Source organism: Protopterus annectens, chromosome 4.part1, assembly GCF_019279795.1.
Source record: "Protopterus annectens isolate FY-2018-M chromosome 4.part1, PAN1.0, whole genome shotgun sequence".
Lineage (NCBI taxonomy): Eukaryota > Metazoa > Chordata > Ceratodontiformes > Protopteridae > Protopterus > Protopterus annectens.
The window spans coordinates 714,919,073-714,943,359 of NC_056734.1; the positions used below are offsets into that span (position 1 = coordinate 714,919,073).

The window sequence follows — 24,287 nt, forward strand, 5'->3', positions numbered from 1 at the left end:
TGTTATATATTTGTAGGTGGCGATGGCAACTGGGCAGGTCCTCTTTCAGCGATTTTTCTATTCCAAATCCTTTGTGAAGCACAATTTTGAGGTAAGATTTGGCATTGGTTTTAATGTGTTGTGAAGTGACGGATTATATTACTGATTTGACTATGGTTTTGGTGTTGTCGGGGTGCCTTGTTGGGGGTTGCGTATTTTTGAATTAACATTGCTGACAATTTGAAATAAGTGCCCTGTTTTTTTTTTTTGTATTTTAGTGGTTGTTTCTTGTAGCATTTATCTCCCGTAGTAAGCCTGCGATCAGTGAAAATGCAATTACCTCATTTATTTCTTGAGTTAACTGTCTCGATGTATGCTGAATATATTTCAGTGGTATTTGTCATACTTGTAAAAGAAATATGGAGATTTTCGTGAATTACGTCACTGATAGTTGAGCTTTGTAAGCAGATGTGGGACAGTAAACTCCACGAAAGTCTGATCGTAACCTGCTCAGCACCCACTTAAACAGAAGTCATGCACCTACTGCAAGTGCGATTTGTGTGCTCATAGATTGCTACTTGGTAAATGGATCATTTGTCATATATTCCCCGAAATTCACATTATTTATTGCCCTTAATAAGGGACCTTGGATGTTCTTAGTTTTACCTTTTTTGTCTAACGGACCGTTTCCAGGCAAAGCTGGGGTGAGTGCATTACTTTGGATGTATAACCAAAAATGGAATAGTACAAAAATGCAAAACAAAGAATATAGTTGTTGAAAACAAATGTGATACTGAAACCGATCGTTATACAACACTAGGACGAGAGGACAATGAGCGATGAATCCTGGAACTGTAAACTATAACATAGATGCACTGTAGTACTAGTAATTGTAGACTTTTTGATTTATTTACCTTTGCTGGCATGTGTGAAAGAGGTTTAGAAACTCCTTCCCTTGGTGCGAAGGGAATGTAATGTTTTGCTGTAGTGGATCAGGATATTTGGGAAATGCCTGTCCTGCCAGCAAGTTCTGTTCCTTTAGCATCAGAGGTTTGGATCTTTAGTGCAGGTTATGGTGTTAATGGGACTTTTTTTTTTTTAGGGAAGAGACTTTTGTGGTAGGCATATGGATGCTCATGTAAGGATATGATATCACACATTTTGGCATTTAGTTTTAATTTATGGTCTTGGCACCCTTTGTGTGTTGCAGAAACTGGTGGTTTGCTGGAGAGTTGATGATAGCCCTGAGTCTGAAGTCCTCTACAGACGTAGGCAGCCAGTGGCCTTTGATGTATGATTTCACACCTGAGAAGTAAATACCAGTCATTGGGGACCCCAGTCCCTGTTTGTTGTGTTTTGTCTGTGAGCAAGTGGGTTGCATAACATTAAGTTGGATTGTTTTGGCAGTAATGTCTGAAGGTATCAAAAGGCTTTGGCCTTGTGTAGGTAGACTGTGTGAACATATTTGTCCCCATTTAATGCTGAATGTGGAATGACATGGGAAGCTTTGGTCTTGTCTAGCTAGGTAAGCTTTGTGTATATATTTACCTTTATCCAATATTAATCGGGCAAGGTCTCTTTTTCACAAACCCATACTTTAAGTGGTCCAAAGTGATGTTTCATTGTCTTGCAGATAAGGCTGGTGAAAGCTAATTGGTCATTAGTTGCCAGGTATCTGCTTAAGGGACACCTTTCTGGAGAGAGATTACTACAGCTCTTCTCCACATGTTTAGCATGAAAATAGTTGCAAGGCTGAGGTTAAACCGATTCAGAAGGTCATCAGTAAGATATTGCTTCATATGGCCAAGGATGCAATTTGGGCACAGTATCAGTACCATGATGTGTTGTATATTGGCACCTTAGTATAGACTTTTCATTGCTCAGCTTGGTGAATGGTACATCTCTGTATGTATCACTGTGCATTTTTCTATGATGGAAATGCTTCCATGTGTAGTGGCTGAAATAAGAATCCTTTTCATGACAGCTTTGTGCCAACTTAGCCACTTACTACCATCCAAAATAAACACTGAGTATGTGTGTAGCTGAAGTGTACTTGCACTGACGAGGAATGCATTTGTGTAATCTGCTGTTTTCCTTGGTGGTTTATGAGGTGTGTGGAAGAAAATTGGGTACCTTGGCATAATACCTTCCACTAACATATTCCGTTCCAACAACAAAACTTTTCAGCATACACAGTCAGCTTTGACTGACAGCTGTAGTTGTCAACATGCCCTGCATCGGTACTGTAAACGTAACAGTAACAGCAAGTAAGCTGTTTTCAATTTAACACAAACACAGCTGTATAAGATGAAGTATTTATGCAGTGCTTTCTTGCAGTAAAATCAATTCAATCCCCAAATGTAGAGTGGTCTCGGAGTTGGTATATATAAGTAGGTGGGTGCATGGGGCGTCCCCCCCTGCAATAACATTTATAAGACTGTTTTACGTTGTGTTTGTTTACCGTCCTTGTTTACAGTACTTTATTTAAAATATATGGGGCATACCGCGTAATGAGGATAATACTCATGTTGCAAATGTTCATACAAAGCAAAAGGTAAGGTAAAGTAAATATCTACTTTAACACAATGTTGAGACGTCCAAACCATTTATAAAACTGTTTTGCGTTGTTTCTGTACAGTAATTATTATTAGTAATTATCGTGGCGGGATTTGCTACTGCGCATCCTGCGAAATGTTTTTCCTTTATTTTTCCTTTGATTTACATTGATTTACTGTGATAACTTCCCAAATTAAAATGTCATTTTACTTCTGTGTTGCATGTTCTGTGTCAATCATGTATGCCACGCCCCAAGCTGCGCAGTACCGCCCGCGAGGCACTACACTGTTAGATAACCAATTAGATTGTATGTTTTGGCTTTCCATAAGTTGAACTAATTTGTGTACTTGACCGTACTGTTATATTTGTTCTGACACTACCTTCTGCTACTACTGTTAGTTGAGAGGGAGGCATTTATACCATGATGGCAGGGATACAGCTTAACCTGTCAGTGATTGTGTGGCCATGCAGGATGGTGGTTCAGTATATGAAATTGTCAAAATCAAGGACCTGAGACTATTAAGTGCTCTGTGCCTTGCTGCTGAATTGTGCTTAGCTCAGTGTGCCTTGCTGCTGAATTGTGCTTAGCTCAGTGAACCCCAACCAAGTGCAGCTCATTGGCACACAAAACACTAATATTTAAACAGGAACATTAAGTAGCCAGTCATCTCTCACTTTTTGTTTTCTGGGGTGAGGGAAACATCCATAACAGAAGCAACTAATCTTCTTTCACAAAGCAAACCAAGTGTCCCAAACTGCAGAACCCTCAGTAAGCAGTACAGTTTCAGGTGTCTTAAGTTATGAATGTGACTGTGGTGTGTGTAGTGTGTTTGTCTGTAATTTCCTGATCTTGTAGGGATTGGTACTTATGTTTGGTAATTTTAATATTTGTAAGTGATTAAATAAAGAAACATATGTAAAATGAGTAGTAAATGTGACCAATAAAACATTTTTGCAATCTGTTTTTAGGTATGTTTGCTTTAACATATCCAGAAACACAGCAGCTTGTTTTTCAGAATTTTTTTTAATATGTTCACTACACAGCACTCTAGCTAAGCATTTCAAGTGAGTAGCTGTATAGTAGAAGGTTGTTCAGCAACAGCTTTACAAATTGCTTAAAATGCTTATTATGTTCAGCATTGTATTGTATTGGTTTGATTGGCTGTAAGGTGTCAGGACTGTTGTTCTGTGCGGTTTGGATGTGCAGTAGGATTATTTTTTTGTAGGAGTAATAAAGTAGCTGTGTGGGGTGGATCTCACTTTTGCCCATGGAACAGCTTCAGAGTCCATGCGCAAGTGTGCAAAATACATAAAATGCACAATATTTAGTAATAGTTTATAACCAATATACATTAGAATGCAAGTTATACAGTAGATTGACCAGTAACAGGGTTTTCTTCCAGTTTTCCTCCTGATGCAAAATGTAGCCCCCACCCCCTATAGGAAACAGGCCCCTGTCTGGAATGTCTGTGCTTTTTAGCAGTTAATCCACACCAGAACAAAAAAAAGAATATTGTCTGTGCATATTGGTTGCACACGTCCTTGTCGGGCAGATAAACCAGTTTTAATTTCTTGATGGGAGTGTAGAGTCCAGTGGTCCCCATTGCTAAAATGAAAAGAGGAATGCCCTGATGTGGGGGTGTGTACTTGACACACTAGACTTTCCTTTTTTTTGCCATTTCCTTTGTGCAGCACTAAACTAGGTCAGTAAAATAGAATGCTGATCTTTTGGTTGTGTCATGTTTAAATGCTTTCTTTTTCTTTCATGCTCTTCTCTGAATGGAGTAAACCCCACAATAGTAAAGCATTAATGCATTTTCCTGATACTTGGGTGTTTCTAACACACTACTGTGCTTTGTGACAAACAAAGCTGCTTCAGTAACTGTAAGTTGAGGGTAGAAATTGACACTAATTTGGTACATGAATCTCTGAAGCACAGTTGTAGGCAATAGTAGTGATTTAGTTATGAAATATCTAGAGTGAGACAGTGAGGCGATTAGCAAGAGTAGCAACAACTTCTGAACCTATAAACTACCTTTAGAAACTTGCATTGTCAATATGTAGGTGAAATGGTTAGCGAGGGGTCAAAAACTGTAGTTGAGTAGGTGGTAGAGCCGAAGTTAACCCCATAGGTCCTGTGGGGTTAGCGACAAATTCTGTAGATGCCAAATAGGATTGTATTTAATAGAAGATTGTTGTTTTAAGGTATAGCAGCCTTTGCACATTATTGAAATGTTCAGTAGAATGGCCTAATGGGAATAGAGAACAGTGAAATGGACTAAATATCTTTAGGTATGACCTAGCCTAATGGCAGAGAACAGAGCACATGAATAGTAGGTAATTTCATTAGATGCATCTTTGCTTGCTAGAGTAAGCACAAGCTGAGTATAGCTCTGCAAAGATTTGGATATATCTGAGCAAACTCAGTTAAATATTTATTATTCTTATGTTGTTGTGTCTTTCGGCTTTTCCTGGTTAGGGTTTGCCACAGCGGAACTCCAGTCCGCTAATGATTGGTAGTTGATTTTTACATGCCGAGTTACCAGCCCTGACACACAACCTTCAACGGAGGTATGGTACGCCCATTCACACATGTCCCCCGCGCAGAAGACGCTTTAGCTGACAATCGGACCGGACAGCATCTTACATTTTGTGTTAATCGGTAAAATATGGGCAATTGCAGAGGAGTTAGTTGTCTGTACTAAATTGTGAAAAGAATTTGGGAGAGTTTGTTGCTTTTGGTAGTGAATAAAATTTAACGCAGCAGAAGGCTGCCAAGAAAATGGTAGTGGCTTGATTGACCGAGTGATTAGACGTGAAGGTAAAGCCAGCTATGAGCAGGGCCACTCCAAAAACTGCAACCATAAACTTCCTGCAATTTTTCTCTGTCCGGCTAGAATACTGTACAATGTTACAAAATTTGGGACTATTTTCATGATTCCAAGTAGAGCCAACCAAGAATAAAAACATTTTAACAAAGTTGAAGTATATGGAAAGGAAAGTCCAGGTAAGTTATGTTCAATGGTTTTATTATACATTGGAGCTTGAATTTGATTCTTCCAGTTAAAACTTGGCAGTTCTCCAGTTTTAAAATCTATCTAATTAGATGCGAAGTTTCCACGTTGTCATGGGTGCAGAAATTATTATGATGTATATCGCTGATGGTTTTTTCCCTCCTCTTCTGCTTTAAGTATTCAGAATACTTGGTTGACTTTACTTACAATGCAATATGCTCCATAAGTTCCTAGGTTGGTACTAGACTATCTGCCTATACAAGCCTAGCCATAACAATTCCCTGGCTATTTCTTCCCACAGTATATTTACTTCCCTGGACCCCTGTCTAGCTGGCCAACTGACGTGATCCCCGGGGTGAATTTTGTATCTCCCATCCAGTTGTTAAGGTTCCTTTTGAAGAGGGCCAAAGAAGCGCTCTGCTTGACATGTATGGGCAGTCTTTTCCAGAGTCTGGGGAGTCTCTGGGTCAGGAACCTGTCCCTCCAGCATGTTTTGTTCATTGTGATGACAAGGTGTAGATCCCTGGAACGTCATTGTGATGACAAGGTGTAGATCCCTGGAACGTGTGTCTCTGAAGGATTAGAATTTCTTTGTGTAGCATGCCCAACAGCTCTGGATTTGACATGGCCTTGTATGTTAAGCAGAGATCGCCTCTGAGTAGACGATGTGTGACAGAGTATAGGTGGAGTTTTTTTTAGACTGTTATCATAGGGCATCTGCTTTAGGCCTGTGATTCTTTTAGTGAGGTATTTCTGCGGCCTTTGCAGTTGTTTCAGATGTCTTGAGAGGTACATACCAAACGTGGTGTTGTATTCTATAATGGGTCTAATAGTACAGAGGGCCAATGACCTCCTTTTTTTTTTTTTCTTCTGGATGACAAGTCCTTAGTGATGAGGTGTGCCACGTAGAAGGATTTCTTGACTGTTGTGGCGATGTGGTTATCGAAGGTGAAACCACTCTTCACCCGTGAAGTCTCATCACGCTTTCGATGTTTAGTGTACTGTCACCTATGTGGTAATTCACGGCTACATGTTTTTTCCCAAAGGGGATAACTATACATTTCCTGGCTTTGAGCTTGAACCCATGGCTCTGGCACCAAGCATATGTTTCTGTAAGGCCCTTTTGTAGAATATCCACATAATTTGGGGATTCAATAATGGGTCCCAGTTTGCAGTCATCTGCGAACTTTGTTAGCCAGAGTCCCTTAGTGTTGGCCTGTACTTCAGAGAAGTAGATGCCAAGCAGGAGCGGTCACAGGACTGAACCCTGAGGTACTCCACTTGTCTGGAGCTGGATTTGGAGTCTGCTGCTTTTACAGTGTGGGTTCTGTCGGTAAGCCAGTTGGCAACCCATCAAGTGATATGGAGATTGCTGCCCAGTTTAGTAAGTTTATCTATGATTCCAGAGTGGGGGATGGTGTCTAAGGCCTTGGCAAGGTTCAGATAGGCTATGTGGACCACCTTACCCTTGTACATGGCTCTGGAGACTGATTCGAAAAAGTCAGTCAGGTTCAGGAGACAAGATCGGCCCTTCATGAACCCAAACTGCATGGGGTCCAGTGTTTGAAGGTTGCCAGTGTCTTTGTTTATAGGTTCCATGATAATATGTTCCATGGCCTTGCAGATCAGGCTCGTCAGACTGATGGGGTGGTAGTTCCCGGGATCCAAGGTGGATTCCTCCCTTTGTGGAGTGGGATAACTGTAGCTGTGCGCCACTCGTTGGGCACGAAGCCTGAGGTGAGGCTGTGATTAAATATGACACTTAGGCGAGGTGCCAGTTCATTTTGTAGTTAATGTAGTACACGGCCTGGGATATCATCTGGTCCCATGGGTGCTGTATTCTTAGCTTTTGAGAGTGCGTTTTTTACCTGTGTGGCCATTATTACTGGAATTTGTCAATCTTTTGGTATTGAGATGGGCCCTTTGGTGGTGGGAGGGGGGTGAAGTTTGCACTTAATTGATCTGCCAGGATATTAGCAATATCCTTGGGATCAGTATATTTAATGCCATTGTGTTGTAGCTCAGAGCAGATCTGAGCATTGCCATTTAGATTTTTGACCTAACTGTAGAATGCCTTGTGGTTGTGTTTGGAATCTTTGGCAATTTTATTTTTGTGACTAGCTTTTGAGGATTTTATGAGGGATCTCCGCTTCTTACAGAGGCTGGTAAAGGAGTTTTTTGCATCCTGGGATTTTCCTCTTTTTTTTTTTTTTCTCTGCAACAGTTTCTTCCTTTTTTTGGAGGAGAGCATCTTGGTTCTGTTGGGGATGGCACGATTCATGCACGAGTGGATGTGCTTGTTCAGTGCCTTGGTGTAGGATTCAGCAGTTGAACTTTCAGTTCCCATCTGTGTGGTTGTCATGAAGTTTGTCACTTCTGACTTGAGTAGCATGAAGTTGGCTTTGGAGAAGTTTAAGAAGGTTTCCTTACTGGGGCGTGGGATGTTGATGTCAAGGGTGATTAGCTTATGGTCAGACCTGACCGAGGGGGTGACCATAGGTGTAGAGCATCAATTTCCAATGTTGGTAATGACCAGGTCTAGGATATTAGAGACCCTGGTGGGACTAAGGATTAGTTGATCCAGGGCGTTGGAATTTATGAATTCCAAGAACCGTTGGGCAAAGGTGTTGGTACACGAGTAGTTTTCCCAGTTAATGGCAGGGAGTTGAAATCACCCAGTATTAGGGTGTTTGGTTGTATCTTAATATTTTCCAGTATGTTTAGAAAGGTGTAGTGAGAATCTTGGGGCATGGTGGCAGGTCTGTAGCAAGCTACAATTTGGATTGCAGTCTTACCTAGTGTTAGTTGCACCTGGAGAATTTCAGACGCATTGTGTTGGGCAACTAGCCTGGTGGTGTGAATATGGACACTCCTCCACCTTTAGTGTTTCTGTCCTGGTTTGGTGGCCGAAAAGTGTGGTAAGAGTTGTAGCCTGGTATTGCAGGGGTGCTCTCTGGAGCCTTGAACCAGGTCTTACTGCACAGATATCGATGTTCTCCATTTTTAGGAGTGCCTCGAGAGAGTGCATTTTGAGGTTTAGACTTCTAGCATTAAGTAGCATTACCTTAAGGTTTTGCATGCTTGTACCTGTTATGGTGGTGGTTTTGTCCTTTGAACTTTGCCTAAAAAAGGCACTATAGGGGTGGCAAGAGCCTTAGCTAGTAACCTGAATCCCAGGGGCTACAGGTGCAGACCATCTCTGGCAATGCATCGTGGTCTGACGGATCATGTCATCCCAGGCAGACAGATACTGGATCCCCTTTGACACCAGAAGCTTAGCCAATTGTTGAAGTCAGTCATTTTGTCATTTGTCCTTATGGTATCATTCTGGGCGAAGGAAGTTGATTTCAGGGATTCTATGCAAGTTGCAAGTGACCTGTGTGTGCAACCACAGATCTTGTACCTTTTTATTAGCATCTTTTTTATAATGTAAGTCGTATCGTTGGCTGTTTTTTTTTTTTTTTTTTCTTCCAGTTTAAGTTCTTGGAATTAAGTGGGTTTTGAGATTTTTGTTAAATGTGTTGAGGAAAGGGGCAGTAATTCACCAATTGATTTTACAAATTCATTTTTCAGCAAAACAAGCGCATGTAATTAGGTGTCCTGTATAATCTGTTCAAGATGGGGAGTACTCAAATGAATGTCTAATAATTAATAAATGTGTACATGTTACACTGCATGAGATGTTTAGAGGCCATAAAGAGGTAAGGAAAACTCAAAATGAAAGCACCGCCTATGTGGCAGCACATCTTTTTTATGACCTTTGTGATGTAATGCAAGCTACAGTGTAAAGCATAACAAACTGTGCGAGGTTAATGGACTTTTATTGAAGTCTGCAATTTTTCAGCCTTAACTGTGTGATGAAAGTGAGAGGGGTGGGTGGGTGCAGCCCTAGAAGTAGGATGTGACTTAATGTTTTATGGAACTTGGCTAGGTTTAGTAAACTCAAACTTGGGATAACGTGTCCCAGGAGAAGTAGTGGAAGGCAAAGTAGGCAGGCTTCTGAGTTAATATTGATGAATTAGAAGTTATTGTATGGTGCAATACACAGAAGGCAAATTCAGAGGTGGTTAGAATAAGTGGAGGTCTACAAAACTATATAGTACCTTGTGGGTGGTGAATTGATGTTTTTTGACTTGAGAACATAGAAATGGATAGCAATGTGTTGACCACCTCCCCTTGCCACAACATTAAAATATTAGAAATGTAACTAGTTCAGTTTATTTTGAATGTACTACTGATGTTGAGAGGAGAACTGTTGAAGATTATAGCAAATGAGTCTTCACAAAGTATGTGCTGTAGAGCATTACTGTACTGCTTCACACATCTGTTATTTTAGGGGTTGTAAGATCTCTGCATGGAGCATGATTAAAATGCTAGGGATGGAGGAGTAGAACACATGAATCGTGGTATAGAGCATTGCTGTACTGCTTTGTAAGTGTGTACTTGACACCTTCATAGTCTTACATCCCATTAAGATGGGTATAGTATATGCATTGCATGGAACTAAAAGTTAGATACTGTAATGAGGAAGAGTAAGTGTGTTTGGATCTGGTCTGTTTTTCCACGTCCTTTAGTACCAAACTCCACAGTTAAAGTGCTAGTTTGCAAAATGCTGTCTCTGTATAATGTAAAGTGGGAAAGTGATTGATTAAAAAATCTTTCGACCTTTTGAAATGTTTCCTTTTGCTTTAACCTGATCCCTTGTTATGAGTCTGAAAGCTAGCTTGACATTTTTACTATCCTTGGCAATTTGAATGCTGTGAGAAGCATATTGGTAATACTTGCCTTTTTTACTCTGTGTGCCATATAGTGTATTTTTCTCCACATCATTGTGGGTGTCATGTAAGTATTGCATTTAGTCAGTACTGTTTTTGGCTGAGTTGTACTTTCTTAAGGTGTATTAAATCAGACTAGTGCTTTCTTTTTCTTTTCAAAGAGTGCATGTTTTGTTCGTAGGAAAAATGGGCATTGTGTGCATTTAAAAATCATTTCATTACTTGGGTCAAATTAAGAAAATTTTGTGTTCATTACTTGGCTTGTTTTTAGATTGTTGCCATGGCTTGCATTAATCTCGCTTCAAAAATTGAGGAAGTACCCCGCCGAGTACGAGATGTGATAAATGTGTTTCATCATTTACGCCAGCTAAGAGCAAAGAGGTGAGTCTCTTAACGTTTTATGTGTCAAAAATGTAAACTATGTATTGAAAGCTTGTAATGTGTGGTCATGAAGGCCATAGGCTGCAAAGTATGGCAAACCAGTAGTTGTTTAGTTGGACTGCAGATGCATTCAGTAACCAGTTATTTGCATCTCCCCTCCCATGCAAACAAAAAAAAAAATCATTTAACTATACTAGCTAGTTTGATATAGGCAGCCCACCCCACAATAGTTGTAGATGGTATTTATATGTTGATGATAAAGAGCTTTGCTGTTTGAAAAATGGGAATTTAAAACTTATGGGCAATGCCTTGTATTGTAAAACAAAATGTAGACAAGAGTACAGCTAAGGAGAGTATGAATGGTGTTATCAGGACTGTGGTACATATGAATGGTTTATGGCTTTCTTGTATATGTTTCTGGAAGGCCACCAGTTGTGTGGTTATACAGGTTCGCTGAGTGGTAGAAGAATATGTGGAGCATATTGAAGGGGGTACCAAGGGTCAGTTCATATAATTACCAAGTTTAGAATTTTCTTTCTTTCGAAGAAGGATGCCAGTCCCCCACCCCCACCCCATGTCTCACACCTTGAGTAACATAAGGTAGTATGTGCAGACAGATGCAAATCGGAAGCATAAGCTTTGCAGGCTTTTAACTGCAGAGCATGCAAGACATAATGCGTGGTTTTGCCTAAGTACCAATTCTCTTGTTCCCCTTGTGTAACATAGAGCGTTTGTTATTGAAGTACAATGTTGACTGTTTTGTTTTGCATGTGCTTAGAGTTGACAGCCATTTTAATAGACAAGTTCAGTATTTAATGATGTAAGGCAAGTATAGGTTCATACTAGGCTATCTGCCCTAGGGCATTTATAAGCCTAGCCAGAGTATGTTTGGCTTTCGCCAACCATTTTAAATTAATTTTATCTTTTTTCGAGAGCCTTTTTTTCGAGGTTAATATACTGTGCCTCTGTCTAACAGTGACACAGAAGTGATACCCGGGGTATAGGTTCATACTAGGCTATCTGCCGTAGGGCATTGTGCTGAAATCTGATTTAATCCTATCAAGTTTAGTAGCAGCACTGGAATCAAGTTCTATTTTTTTTTTTCCCCTGGTAGTCAACAGAATGGCTCTGTCTAACCGCCCCCCCCCCCCCCAAAAAAAAAAAGATCTGGCATTACTAGCCTCAAAATGCCATTGTAAGTGCATTTCTGTTTGTATTGTAAATGTGAATGCATCAACAAGTTTATAGTGTGTGCATCCTCATTGCACCCTGTAGTAATGCCAGTGCTTTGATAACAACAAGAATAATGCGGCATGGTTGTAGGAAGCACATTTACCTCCATGGGGTGCTAAGTTTTTCACCTATGTCTTAAACCTAACCTCTTCCACCTTGTGTCCTATGAATTCTTTATAATTCGGTGGTATATTGCTGTAGTGAGCACTTCGACATTTTAAAAGAAGCTAGTGTACTCTGTCTTTTGCTTGGTGATTTTCATTTTTTTCCTACCATATGGTGTTTTAAATCTAGGTGCATTCTTACTAGAATATTTTGCGTTGTTTCAGGACCACATGCAAAACTGTGTTAATAGCATAGATTTAAGTCTTGCAGTTTTTCATTACAGTAGGTATGCTGCAGGTGTCTTGGTATGCAGTTATAACATTCCCTAGATACACTGAAATGCTGGAGTTGTCTTCTGGGTGAGTTGGTCGTGGTTTTGTATGTTTAGTGTCGTAAGGTAAGTTTTCTGTACTACAGAAACTACTTGCTATTCTGGTAGTGGGACTGCTTTTTATGTGGCCCGTGTCTGATTAGACTTGTCTTGGGAGTGTGCTGTAACTAGTCTTCTGACACTATGAGCGGGTTGAACTTGTATCTAAGTACACAAATACTTGAATTCTTTGGTATGCAGTCCCATGAAGTGGTTTACCTTTGTAGTCTTTCCTAGACACTGTATAACAGTGCAGCATTTGACAGTGTCAGTCTTAACACATTCCATGTTTGGTTTTACTTTCCCATATATTCTGCTTTTAGCCATCACAACTGATTTCCACCTTTTGAGTCTCAGTCTTTTGTCTAGCCAGTATTCCATTCAGCCATCTTTTTGTTTTGTCCCTCTTCTACCTCTTATGTTCTGGCATATATTTTAGGGTTTTAAAACATTTCTAGCTTATGGTTATTTTATGTTTGCAAACCATCAGCTCTGAATTTTTTGATCATGAGTTAGATTATGTTGACGAGTGCAGTTATCTCCCACTAAAAGTGAGAAAAGTGTAGTGTAGCTCATTTTGGTACATTTTCCACATCATACCATATAGGTGACCACACTCCTCCAATCAGAAGCTGTCTTGATAATAGTATAGATTTCATAGGTAGGTACTAGGCTGTCTGCCCAAGGGCCTAAGTAAGCCTAGCAAAAAAGGTTCCCGGACTTACTGCACCCAAGAAAGTTAATTTCCTTTGCCACTGTTGAGCAGAGCCACAGAAGTGATCCCCGGGGTGTATTTCCTATTTTCTATCCACTCGCCAAGATTTTTCTTGAGTGCTAATGAGGAACTTTGCTTGACATAGATGTGTAGCTTGTTCCAGATTGTTCCAGAGTGTAGGAAGTGTCTGGGACAGGAATCTATCCCTCCAGCATGTCCTGTTTATTGTGATGACAAGGTTTAGGTCCCTAAAGCGTGTAGCTCGGAAGGATTGGGATTTCTTTAGGTGTAGCATGTCCACCAGCTCTGGGTTTAACATAGCTTTTTATGTTGGACAGAGATCACCTCGGAGTAGGCGATGTGCTACAGAGTAAAGCTGGAGAGACAGTCAGTGTAGGGCATCTGTTTGAGGTCAGTGATTCTCTTTGTGAGGTACTTCTGTGGCCTTTCCAGCTGCTGCTGCAGATGTCTTGTGAGGTACATTCCAAAAGGGGGCACTGTACTCTATAATGGGTCTGAGTGCTGAGTAGAGGGGAAAAATTACATTTTTATTTTTTTTTTTCTTGAATGAGAACCTTTTGTGATATGTGCCACATAGAAGGATTTCCCGACTACTGTGGCGATGTGATTATCAAAGGAGAGACTACTGTCCACCTGGGTACAAAGGTCTCATCACACTTTCGGAGTTGAATAGACTGCTGTTTATGTGGTAGTTCATGGGTACAGAGTTTTTACCAAAGGTGATGCCAATGCACTTTTTGCCATTGAGCTTGAGGCCATGCCTCTGACACCAGGCATATGTCTCAGTGAGGCCCTTCTGTAGGATGTCTACATCATTTGGGGATTCGACTGGCTCCTAGTTTGCAGTCATCTGCAATCTTCATTAGCCAGAGGCCTTCTGTGTTAGCCTGTACTTCAGAGAAGTAGATACCAAATAGGAGAGGTCCCAGGACTGAACCCTGTGGTCCTACACTTGTCACTGGTTTGAAGTCAGATTTGGAGTCTGCAACTTTTACAGCGTGGGTTCTGTCAGTGATCCAGTTGGCAACCCATCTTGTGACATTTAGCTAGAATTCCAGAATTGTGGGATGGTGTCGAAAGCCTTGGTGAGGTCAAGATAGGCTGTGTGAACCGCCTTCTCATCTATGGCTTTGGTGACTGCCTCAAAGAAGTTGATCAGGTTCAGAAGGCATTATCTGCCTTTCACAAACCCGAACTGGGTGGGGTCCAGAGTTTGGAGGTTACCAGTGTCTTTGTTTATGAGTTCCATGATGATACGTTCCATGGTCTTGCAAACCAGGCTCGTCAGGCTAATAGTGCAATAGTTCCCAGGATCGAGTGGTGGCTGGTGGGTCCCCTTTTGTGGAGTGGGATAACTGTTGCTGTGCGCCATTCAGTGGGCACAAAGCCTGATGTGAGCCTATGATTGAATGTGGTGCTTAGGTGGGGAGCCAGTTCGTTCTGAAGTTCCTGTAAAACGCAGCCTGTGATGTTACCGGTCCCATAGATGCTGTGTGTTTGGTTTTAGAGAGTGCGGCTTTTACCTGCATAGATGTGATTACAGGGACTCTGCATTTTTCCTGTATAGATATGGGCCCTTTGGGGGGTGAGAGGGTCGGTAAAGTTAGCACTGACCCTATCTTCCAGGATGTTGGCAATCAGTTGGTTCTGTGATTCTCGTATCGTTGTGCTGTAACTCTGAGCAAATCTGGGTGTTGCCATTGCGATTCTTGACATAGCTATAGAATGCTTTGTGGTTGCCCTTAGAATCAGTGGCGATTTTGTTTTCATAGCTAGCTTTGGAGGATCTTATAAAGGATCTCTGCTTCTTACTGAGGCTAACCAGGGAGCTCCTCCACTCATGGGATTTTGCTATTTTTTGCAACAGTTTCTTCTTTCTGTTGTAGTGTTTGTTTATGGCAGGGGACTACCAAATTGGCTTCCTTTTTTTTGGAGGATAGCATCTTGGCTCTGTTTGGGATAGCACAATCCATGCACTCGTGTAAGTGCTTAGAGTGCATTTGTGTAGGATTCAGCAGTTGTAATTGTATTGTCCATCTGCATGGGTGTCATGAAGTTCGCCACTTTTGGCTTTGGAGAAAATGTTTACCGTGGTTTCCTTTAATGGTGGGTGGGGGCGGGATCCGGATATCTAGGGTGATTAGCTTATGGCCTTATCTGACCAATGAGGAGTTGACTTCAGGTGTAGAACACCGGGCACTCATGTTGGTAATGACTAGGTGTAGGATATTGTTGCCCCTGGTTGGGGTGTGGATAAGTTGATCCAGGGCATTTGGAGTTTATGAATTCCAGAAAGCGTTGAGCGAAGGATTTGGTACAGGAGTAGTTTTCCCAGTTAATGGTGGGATAGTTGAAATCGCCCATTATTAGGGTGGTTGTTGAACCCTAATATTTTCCAGTATCTCAAGAAAAGAGGAGTGGGAATCCTGGGGCATGGTGGGGGATCTGTGGCAAGCTACAATTTGGATTGCAGTTTTGCCCAGAGTTAGTTGCACTTGGATAACCTCTGATGCATTATGCTGCACAGCTAGCCTGGATATCCTTAATGAATATGGACACACCTCTGCCTTTGGTGTTCTGGTCCAGGTTAGATGGCCGAAAAGTGTGGTATGATTTATATCCTGGTAATGCAGGGGTGCTCTCTAGTGCTTTGAACCAGGCCTCGGTCACTGCACAGATATCTATGTTCTCCATTTTTGAGTGCCTCGAGTGAGTGCATTTTGAGATTTAGACTTCTAGCATCGAGTAGCATTACCCTCAGTTTTTGCTTGCCTGTTCCTTTCATTTCTCTGTAGTACTGTAGTAGTTTTTTTCCGAAGACACATCATGTAGATCCAAGGAAATCTTAATTTCAGAATTTGCTCCTCTCTTATCAGACCCATGATTAGATATTGTGTTCCTTTTGGCAGTGTTTGGACAAAGGTAAAGAATATTAAGCCACTGTTCACAGCCAGTGTAGTGTCCCACATGGATCTTCAAGTGTATATACCAGCTGAAATGTCTTTTGTGGCAGTATGTACATAGGATTAAAGCTCTGAACTGTTAATTGGGCTGCTTCATGTAACCAGACAGGTACAGGGTTTGATTCTTCTATTTTCTTTCTGTTTATGAACAAGTTACATAACCAGACTAGTGTTTCCTGGTTACCCTTGAAAAGAGATGCCTGTGTTCACTTGATTTATCCATTAACAGGTTCTAACAGATTGGTACATTAAACTTTGAGTTCATGCTAATTGGCAGTAGTATCCACCGTATCAAACCTCAAAGGTTTGGAATCCCACTAAGAATGCCTTTATTCCCCGGGCCTGTGTGTTTTTTTTTTTTTTTTTTTTTTTTTAATGCCAGAAGTAAAAGGCATTTATAGAAGCCAAGTTCTTTATATTTATTTTCCCTCTCTCTCTGTCTCTGTTTCTCTAAAATGAGTAGAGAAGTCTTTTCTCAATAATGGCTACCAGGTTAATTTCCAGAGTGGCTGTGGGAGCCAGTGCAGGATGTTTTACATTCAGGCAGTTGTGGTCCAACTTTGAGTGACCAGCAGTGGACCCCAAGGCCTTTCAGCTGCTCGTGGTGGTGGTGGGGGTTGTTTCCCACTCTGGCCTGGGGAAGTTTGTCCCACTTGTTTGTCTAGAAAGCGATTACATGTACAGTCTGTTGTCAGTTCTTTTTCAAGGGTTACAAGTAAGCCCTCCCCATCTCCTTTCACTGAAAAATGTTTTACCCCTTCAAAAGAAGTTGGTGAAGAATGGAAGAGCTAATCCTCTTCTGTCCTGGCATATCAGAGAAGGTGTCCAGTCTTTTTTTTGTGCCCCCCCCCCAAAAAAAAAAAAATCCCAGAGTAATATCCAAAGTACATCTGGTCAGTCTTGTATCTCAGCAGTGTAAAGGCAGCCAATATTCATTTGTTCCTAATGTAGCTTTTTTGTGGTATATGTACAGTCATTGATTCTCTGCCTAACGGAGTAGGTTCATAAGTGTGCATTAAGCTAATAACCCCCGGGGCCTATTTAAGCTTAGTCATGCATCCAGAATTTATTGACAAATTCTGGTACCCTTGGTGTTGTATCCTGAAGGCAAGACCTAATTTTCCTTGTAGCCCCTTACTGGCCATGCAAGCTGACCTCTCTTACCCTGTTGTTTAGAGAAATCCTGTTATTTCTTGAGGCTCCATACAAATGCTTGTTAGCCCTTCAATTGGGCAAGTGTCCCAAGTGTCTCCTTCCTGCGGCTTGGTGCATGGTTTCTTCATTTCAGTGGTTGCTCCTAATACTGTCTGATAGTGGTTAATATACTGTGTTCCCAAATCCCAGTATATGGAAATGAACAGAGTCCAATGGATGTGCGCTTTTTGTGGGCTGATTCCAAGGGTTTGAGTACATTTTTGTGCTTTTTTTTTTAATACAGTTGTGTAATGTCTATTTTTCGTTTTTTTTTTTTTTTTTTTTTTAGTTAAGTTGCTGTTTTCAAAATCTGTTTTATTAACTTCGGCGAATTGGTATAATGTTTGTCCCTATACCCCCCCCATTATTTTTCTGATTCTTGGGTAAAAATGTTGAGTGCTATTGGGGCACTTGCTACACTGCATGGTTGTATATCTCCAATTGAGGTATGTGGACAGAACCCAAGTCCATCATTAAAGGATCCGATTTATATATTTTGTTTCTTTTGGTGCTTTGTGCTACAAATTTCTAAATTTAGCCTTGTCCATGTGGCTGCCAAACACGTCCTTGCCACCACTTGCCAGGGCTTATTATAGTATAGCTACAGTTACTTAAGTAACCTGATATTTGTGCAGTGGTTCTGTGCTTTCCCTAAATGTCCTTATAAAGCATGAGAAGAGCAATGGTGGGAGGGGTTCCTCTCTCGACCTACCTAGTTAGGAAGAGCTTTGGACTCTTGCTTGACAGTTTCCAAAGGTGGTATACTTTTTTCCAGAACATAACCTTGTGGAAAAACTGTGTGAGATCTGAACAAGGAAGTGTAGTGTGTGGAAGCAAAGTAATTAAAAGGCACTGGGGAGTTTCAGGGCAGACGAGGGCTGCATAGTAGCACTGCAAATAACATTGTTGCTTCACAGCAAGATGTTCTGTGGTTCAGTTATCTGCTTGTGTCTTCTGTGCAGTGTCTGCATGCCCTCCCTATATTTGTGTGTGTTTCCTCCAGGTGCTCTGTCCCCCACCCACATTCCAGAGACTCTTTGGATTTTTTTTCTTTCCCTTTTGTATGTTTCATGCATGCAGTGTTTTGATGGCTATATTACACCTCCCGCTTATTTTTTGTGCAAGATCACTTTCGGCCTGCTTCATTGTTTTAAAAACTATAGTCTCTGGTTTGGGAGATCTGAGCTTGGAGGTTGACTGCCATTAACTCCAGTGCCCAGTAAGAAGCATGAGTGCAAGTGGGTACATGAGGACCTACTTCAGGTTTCAATGTGACTGAGGGTGTGGAAACTCCCTCCACCCCACCCAGATTTGTAACATAAGAGAGGAAAAGCTTGTACCCTGAGAAAGATGTTTTTTGTTTCGTTTTCTCTTTTGCCAAGCTGACAGAAATGCCTGTAACTTTTGAAAGTGTTAGTACAGATGTAATGTTTTGGTAAGTATGTAGCTTTCATTTTCTTGCACTGTAGAATTCCAGTTTTCAGTGGGTCTTCTGTTTATCACAAGCCTTCCAACTGTGACTTTATCTGAACTCCCTGAAGTCATTACATTCTCAGCTGAGCAGATAAAGGGGTTTTGTGGGTAATCTAGATGCAGTTATAAAGGCCTAAAAGCAAGGTGCAGACTTTGACCCTAAACTGTTCTAACTGCAACTTCCATGATTGCTGCTATGTCAGTTTTTGAATTTTTTTTTTCTGGTGAGAGACAATTTTATCATACTGGGTTGTCTGCTGTCCACATTTGGTAGCTTGCAGACCTTTTTACCACTGTGGTAGCAAACTTGCTGCTGATGAGTTTGATGCATTTCTTTGTTCATTTAATAGTGGTACTATGTAAAATTTCTTAGTTTCGTTAGTGCAACTAATTTAATTTTATAATGTTCGGTCACTGCCCCACTCAATCATTCAGCACATCATCTCTGGACCTTTGGAATCTCATAGATTAGCTTGAGGAAACAAATTGCTTTTAATTTCAGTATAGCAAAAGTCGTGCTGTTTGGTACTTGTGCTAGGCTGAATTCTTAAAATTTGTTTCTCTCAGAATACTGACTTTGTAGTTCTGTAGTAGTATTTTAGTATTTTTGATGTATCATTCATGTCTAACCTTATATGCCATATGTACATGAAAATAAGCCCGACTCTGTTTAGCTACTACAGAAATCTATAGGTTTCTCTTGCTCTAGTACAAATATTTTCAGTTGAGTGTATGGGCTTTCTCTTCTCCCTGTAATTCTTCACCCAAATTCATGCACCATTGCACCTTGCTTTTTGGGCTAGTTGGCTTCCCATAACGGGGCAGTCTCAGATGTTGTGTACTTCCTCAGATTTTAAGGACTGACAGACTTTCCTCTTCCGTCAGAGGCACTCCGAAGAACAGGAAATGTATTTATTTATTTAACATTTGTTAACTGGGAAAGTCTGACTTGGAACAAAGCCAATTTTCAGCAGAGGCCTGGGGAGAAATGCTCCAGATGCATATATTTTGTAAATCCTTGGTCTTCTCAAACCACACACTATTTCTATGCCAAAAATGCTTGGGTCATCCTTCCTTCTAGTTCAGACATTATCCTGTTCTTTCCTGCTTCTGATTCTCCTATCCACCCAAAGACTAGTTTGGAGGTTAGAGCAGAGGATTAAGGCCATTATCTTTTAATGAGCTGCTTCCTGCAGGGTTTAATTCCATTTGTCTAGTGTGCGATTGTGAGCAAGTCACTTAGCTAGATAGTACTCTGGGGCAACTGGGAAATGGAGCTAGATTCCTTGATGGTCTCCTGGGCTATGACTAGTAGCTACCTATTTCAGGCTCCCCCACCACCATCTTTTATTTATTCCATTACTTTGCCATCCCTCCCATTATTCCAAAAATGTAATGTTTGAAGGATGCAAGACCCTTTCACCAAAGTAACATTCTCATTTCTTTGGGTTTGCTTGTGGCATTTTGGCTTCTTTGTAGCTGCTTTTAAGCCTTTTGGAATCGTGAGCCATTAAGCTGAGAGATTTATCCCTCAGCCTCCACCAGACTTGGCTTTCTTTTCGCATTGAGATTTTTTCTTCTGTACGTTTATGAAGGTACCATTTACTAACACTGCTGAGGTTGTAGTATCTTTGCGAATCTCCTTATGCTGAGATACAGCTATCTCAGAGTTAGTATGCATTGGTAGCAATGGTACAGAGCAGGTAAGTGTGTGTACGGAGTTGCATTGTAATCCTTGGTAATTTACTTAGAGTTAATAGCAGTTATCATTCCCACTTGTGACCAGTATTTCACACAACCGCTAATTATATTCAGTATTTTAAATGTTTAGAGAGGCAGTTTAATGTGAAGTATTTGCTAAATAACCACACTCGGATTTATTAGTGATTGCGCAATTTGCTTTGTGATAAATTCGCCTCATCTTCCTTGGTTTAAGGAGGGATTTTTGAGCACTGCTCCCTTTAGGATTTCTTAAACTTTTTATAATTGCAGTGAGTTGCAAATGATTCAACCATCTACTGTTGTGGTACCCTGGTGTAATTTTACTTCATGCAGGTGTTTGTACTTCATGCAGATGTTTTGTTATCACAGAAAGCTTAAAAATGGGAGGGCGTCGGCCTTGTTGTAGATGCCTGAGCAAATAAAAATGAGTGGCAGATTTCCTGATCACTTTTTTTTTTTTTTTTTTTTTTTCCCCTCTTCTCTGGTCTTTCCCTCCCACCCACAAAAAAATAATGTTTATCAGATTTGGATTATAAAGGATTTACCAGTTCCTGTTGGGTCATTCCTCCCATTTTTGTGGTGGCTGGGTGTTGAGCTGCTGGTGCCATCTTGCTGCAGGTGACTTTAATTTTTACTGTGTCTTACTCACTTGACCTTCCCAGTAGCATTTCTTCTTGCCAGAATGGTGGGTGCTCAATCCTTAGCATTCCTTCTTGCCAGAATGGTGGGTGCTCAATCCTTAGTTTTGTGATGCACATATTGTATGCGCCTGAATTCCACTCAGGACCCCCCCCCCCCCACAAAAAAAAAAAAAAAAAACAGCACAGTAAGTGTTCACCCTTAGTTTTCCTGGATGGGTGTACACACTTCATGTGCTTGACATTCAAAGGGATAAGGGGTGCCTCTCTTTGGTAACCACTGGTTATTTCCTAAGCAGTCGGTATAGGAATAGAAGAGACTGTTGTAGCTGTAACAATTTCAGCCCTTCATCTGTGCTGCAGTTTGAAGTTGGATAACTGCTGGTGTATTACAGTTCAAGCGTTGGTAGTGTGACACTTCCGCGGTCCTAGACCAGCCTGTATACTGAGTTTAAAAAAAACCTTTTTGTTTGGCATTTTGCTCCTCTTTAGGAGAGCAATTGACTTTTTTCCCTGTTTTAACTATCCTGATCCCATTACTGTACAGTCAGTGATAATACAGCTTTGCTTGTTTGTGCTAGTAACTATGTAAAACCAATGACTGAAGGCAGTATTTTTCAGGCCCACTCAAGTAAACTGCTGCTACACTTCATTTGTCTGTACTAGTTTTTTGTTTGGTATTACAATAAGATAAAAGTCTGATCTGAAACTCAAATGTGTGTCATTTAATGACGTCAGTCCTTAATGATTTGTCAGAAAACCCTAATTATGAGGAACAAACTGAAAATATGGGGCAAAAATCCGAACAGTTGGGAGGTATGCTGTAGTAACTAGTTAACTAAAACAGTTCATTTAGGCTTGGGACAACATAATGTGATGTAGTAAAGCATGGTGTAATGTAGTAAAAAAAAAAATTAGACTTATAATTGTTGCATAGCATAACTAAAAATATGTGGTGCACACTACCATCATTAAGTTCTTAGTGGTGTCTGACCCTGTAACAATTGTATTTTTTCGTGAATCTGTTAACATTTTGTGTGTAACAGTACTCATTGTTGTGATATAACTCGCACTTCTAGAAGGGCAAAGAGCAGGTCAGGCTAGGAATGAATTTTGCAGATGGTCATTCTGTTGTTGGGGTTAGTTTTTGAAGGATGCAATGGCACCCCCCCCCCCCCCCTGTGAAGTACTGTGTGTGTATGTATATACAGAGAAGTAATGGGTAATGTATGTATTCATCCACTGTTTGTATTGTAGAGATTTAAATCCATAGTTTGAATGGTTGTGGAACAGTTTGTCTTGTGGAGGTGTAGGAGATCAAGGAAGGTTAAGACCAAATGGCATGGAATGAATGCAAAGCCTGTATCTCTACATAGGTGTTGTATTTCAGGTGGTGAACTGGAATCCCAGTGTGTAGTCATCATAGTTACTTGGCTTAAGTCTAAGTTTATGGTTTGGAGCTCAGAAGTACATACTGAAAAACAATTGTCTCATTAGTGAGCCCTTAGGTGCACCACTAGTTAATTTCTTAATTTCTGGAGTGGCATCTGCCAGTTTGACTATTCGTCTGTCATCCAGTTTGCTATCCACTTTATTGTTAGGGTCTGCATTTTAGGTCTCCTGTTTACAGCCCTAGCACAGAAGTACCACTGTCTGGCTCCATGACCTTTTATTGAGTTAAGTTGATATGGCCTCCCTTGGATGAAGCCAAACTGGGGTTCTTTTTGTTTGATATGTTGTGTTCCATGGCTTTGCCAAGTAGACTAGTTAGGCTGATGGCACTATAGTATGAAAGGTCGGGGGCTTACAAACAGGTGTCGGAAGTGTCCTCACAATATCCCTTCCATGGGTATAAACAATTTACCTGGATGTCCAATGGTGCCAAACATGCCATCTTGGCATCCCTCCTGAGTTTGTTCAGTCGCAGAGTGGGCCTCTTAAGGGGCTTTTCTGCGGGTATGGTGGCTGTAGACCCATTACTTAGCCTCATGGAGGGCTAGACAGGATAGATCAGGGGGAACTTGAGGCGGCTGATCCAGTTTTTTTAGGTTTGTCATGCAGGGGTGCTTGACACTTAGTTGGTTTGTTCTAGAGGTAAGGTGAGGGATACATTGAGTCTGTCAGACTAACATGTTTTGTCTGGTTTAGTTCCTTTTTAGCTGAGAATTTGAGGTACCTACACATACTTTGTGTGAAGGAATAAGAGGTCGAAGAGGTTTGGATCTTTTCATGACTTGAAAAGCTAGACATAGATCTCTGTTGAGGAGTCAGAGGGAGTACAGAGGGATACTGTTAGTCTGTGGTAACGTAAGATTTTTGAGGTCACTGGTCTTTTAGTTATTAATCTCTGTAATCTCAAACTGAGGGATATTATTAAACAAATGGATGCAAAGGTGTGTTATCAGTAGTGGGTCTGATTTAGATGTGAGTAAAGAGAGTTTGTTTTTATATTATTTTGAATTTAACTGGAGTAGAGCACTGATTTTTTCCCATTTCATTTTCTGCTTGGGAATATAGTGGGGATGCCTGTGGGAAGTTGGCTGAGCCAGAAAAAAACTACTGGTGACCCATGATGAATTAGCAAGAGAGCTTAGATTTCTTATGACAGTGTCTGATTGGAGGGGCGTGTTACTGTGTGGTGTGTAAAAATGTTTTATGTACCAAAACTCACTGTGCTGCATTTTTTCACATGTGAGACTATTGACCATTGCAGCAGTTAGAATGGTTTTATCCATGCTTGGGCAATTGTGAGTCTGGAAGATCAAAAAATACCACCCAGTTTACATGTCGTTTGCAGACTTTAGCCACGTGTTCTAAAAGGCACATGTATTCTATAAGGCAGCCAGTTAGCTATCCCTTATCTTAATCCTTACCCTGTCTGCACTTGGGCTAATATTCCCATCCCCTAATATCAAAAACTTGAGTAGCTGAAAGCTTTGATATTGGCTTCCCAAATGTGTACTTGCCTTACCATCGCACGTGTGCTGTTCTGTTAATCTGAAAAGATGTGTAATCTTGTACTCTTGCATATGTGTAGTTAGTACTTCCACTTACAAGCTGTGATGTGTAGGAGGTTTGTATGGTGCTGTGCATTGACAATGACAAAGCTGAAAAAAAAATCACAAAGTAAGAAAGGTTGGATAAAATT

General features: G+C 40.8%; 1 protein-coding gene across 1 annotated transcript in view; it reads left to right on the forward strand.

The window, feature by feature from the left end:
- The window catches only part of CCNL1 (cyclin L1), a 180,675-nt gene that overhangs the window by 669 nt on the left and 155,719 nt on the right, over positions 1-24,287 (forward strand). The window contains exons 2-3 of the mRNA XM_044070486.1: positions 17-91; positions 10,596-10,705. Coding sequence (XP_043926421.1) covers positions 17-91; positions 10,596-10,705 — 185 coding nt within the window. The remainder of the gene's footprint in view (positions 1-16; positions 92-10,595; positions 10,706-24,287) is intronic.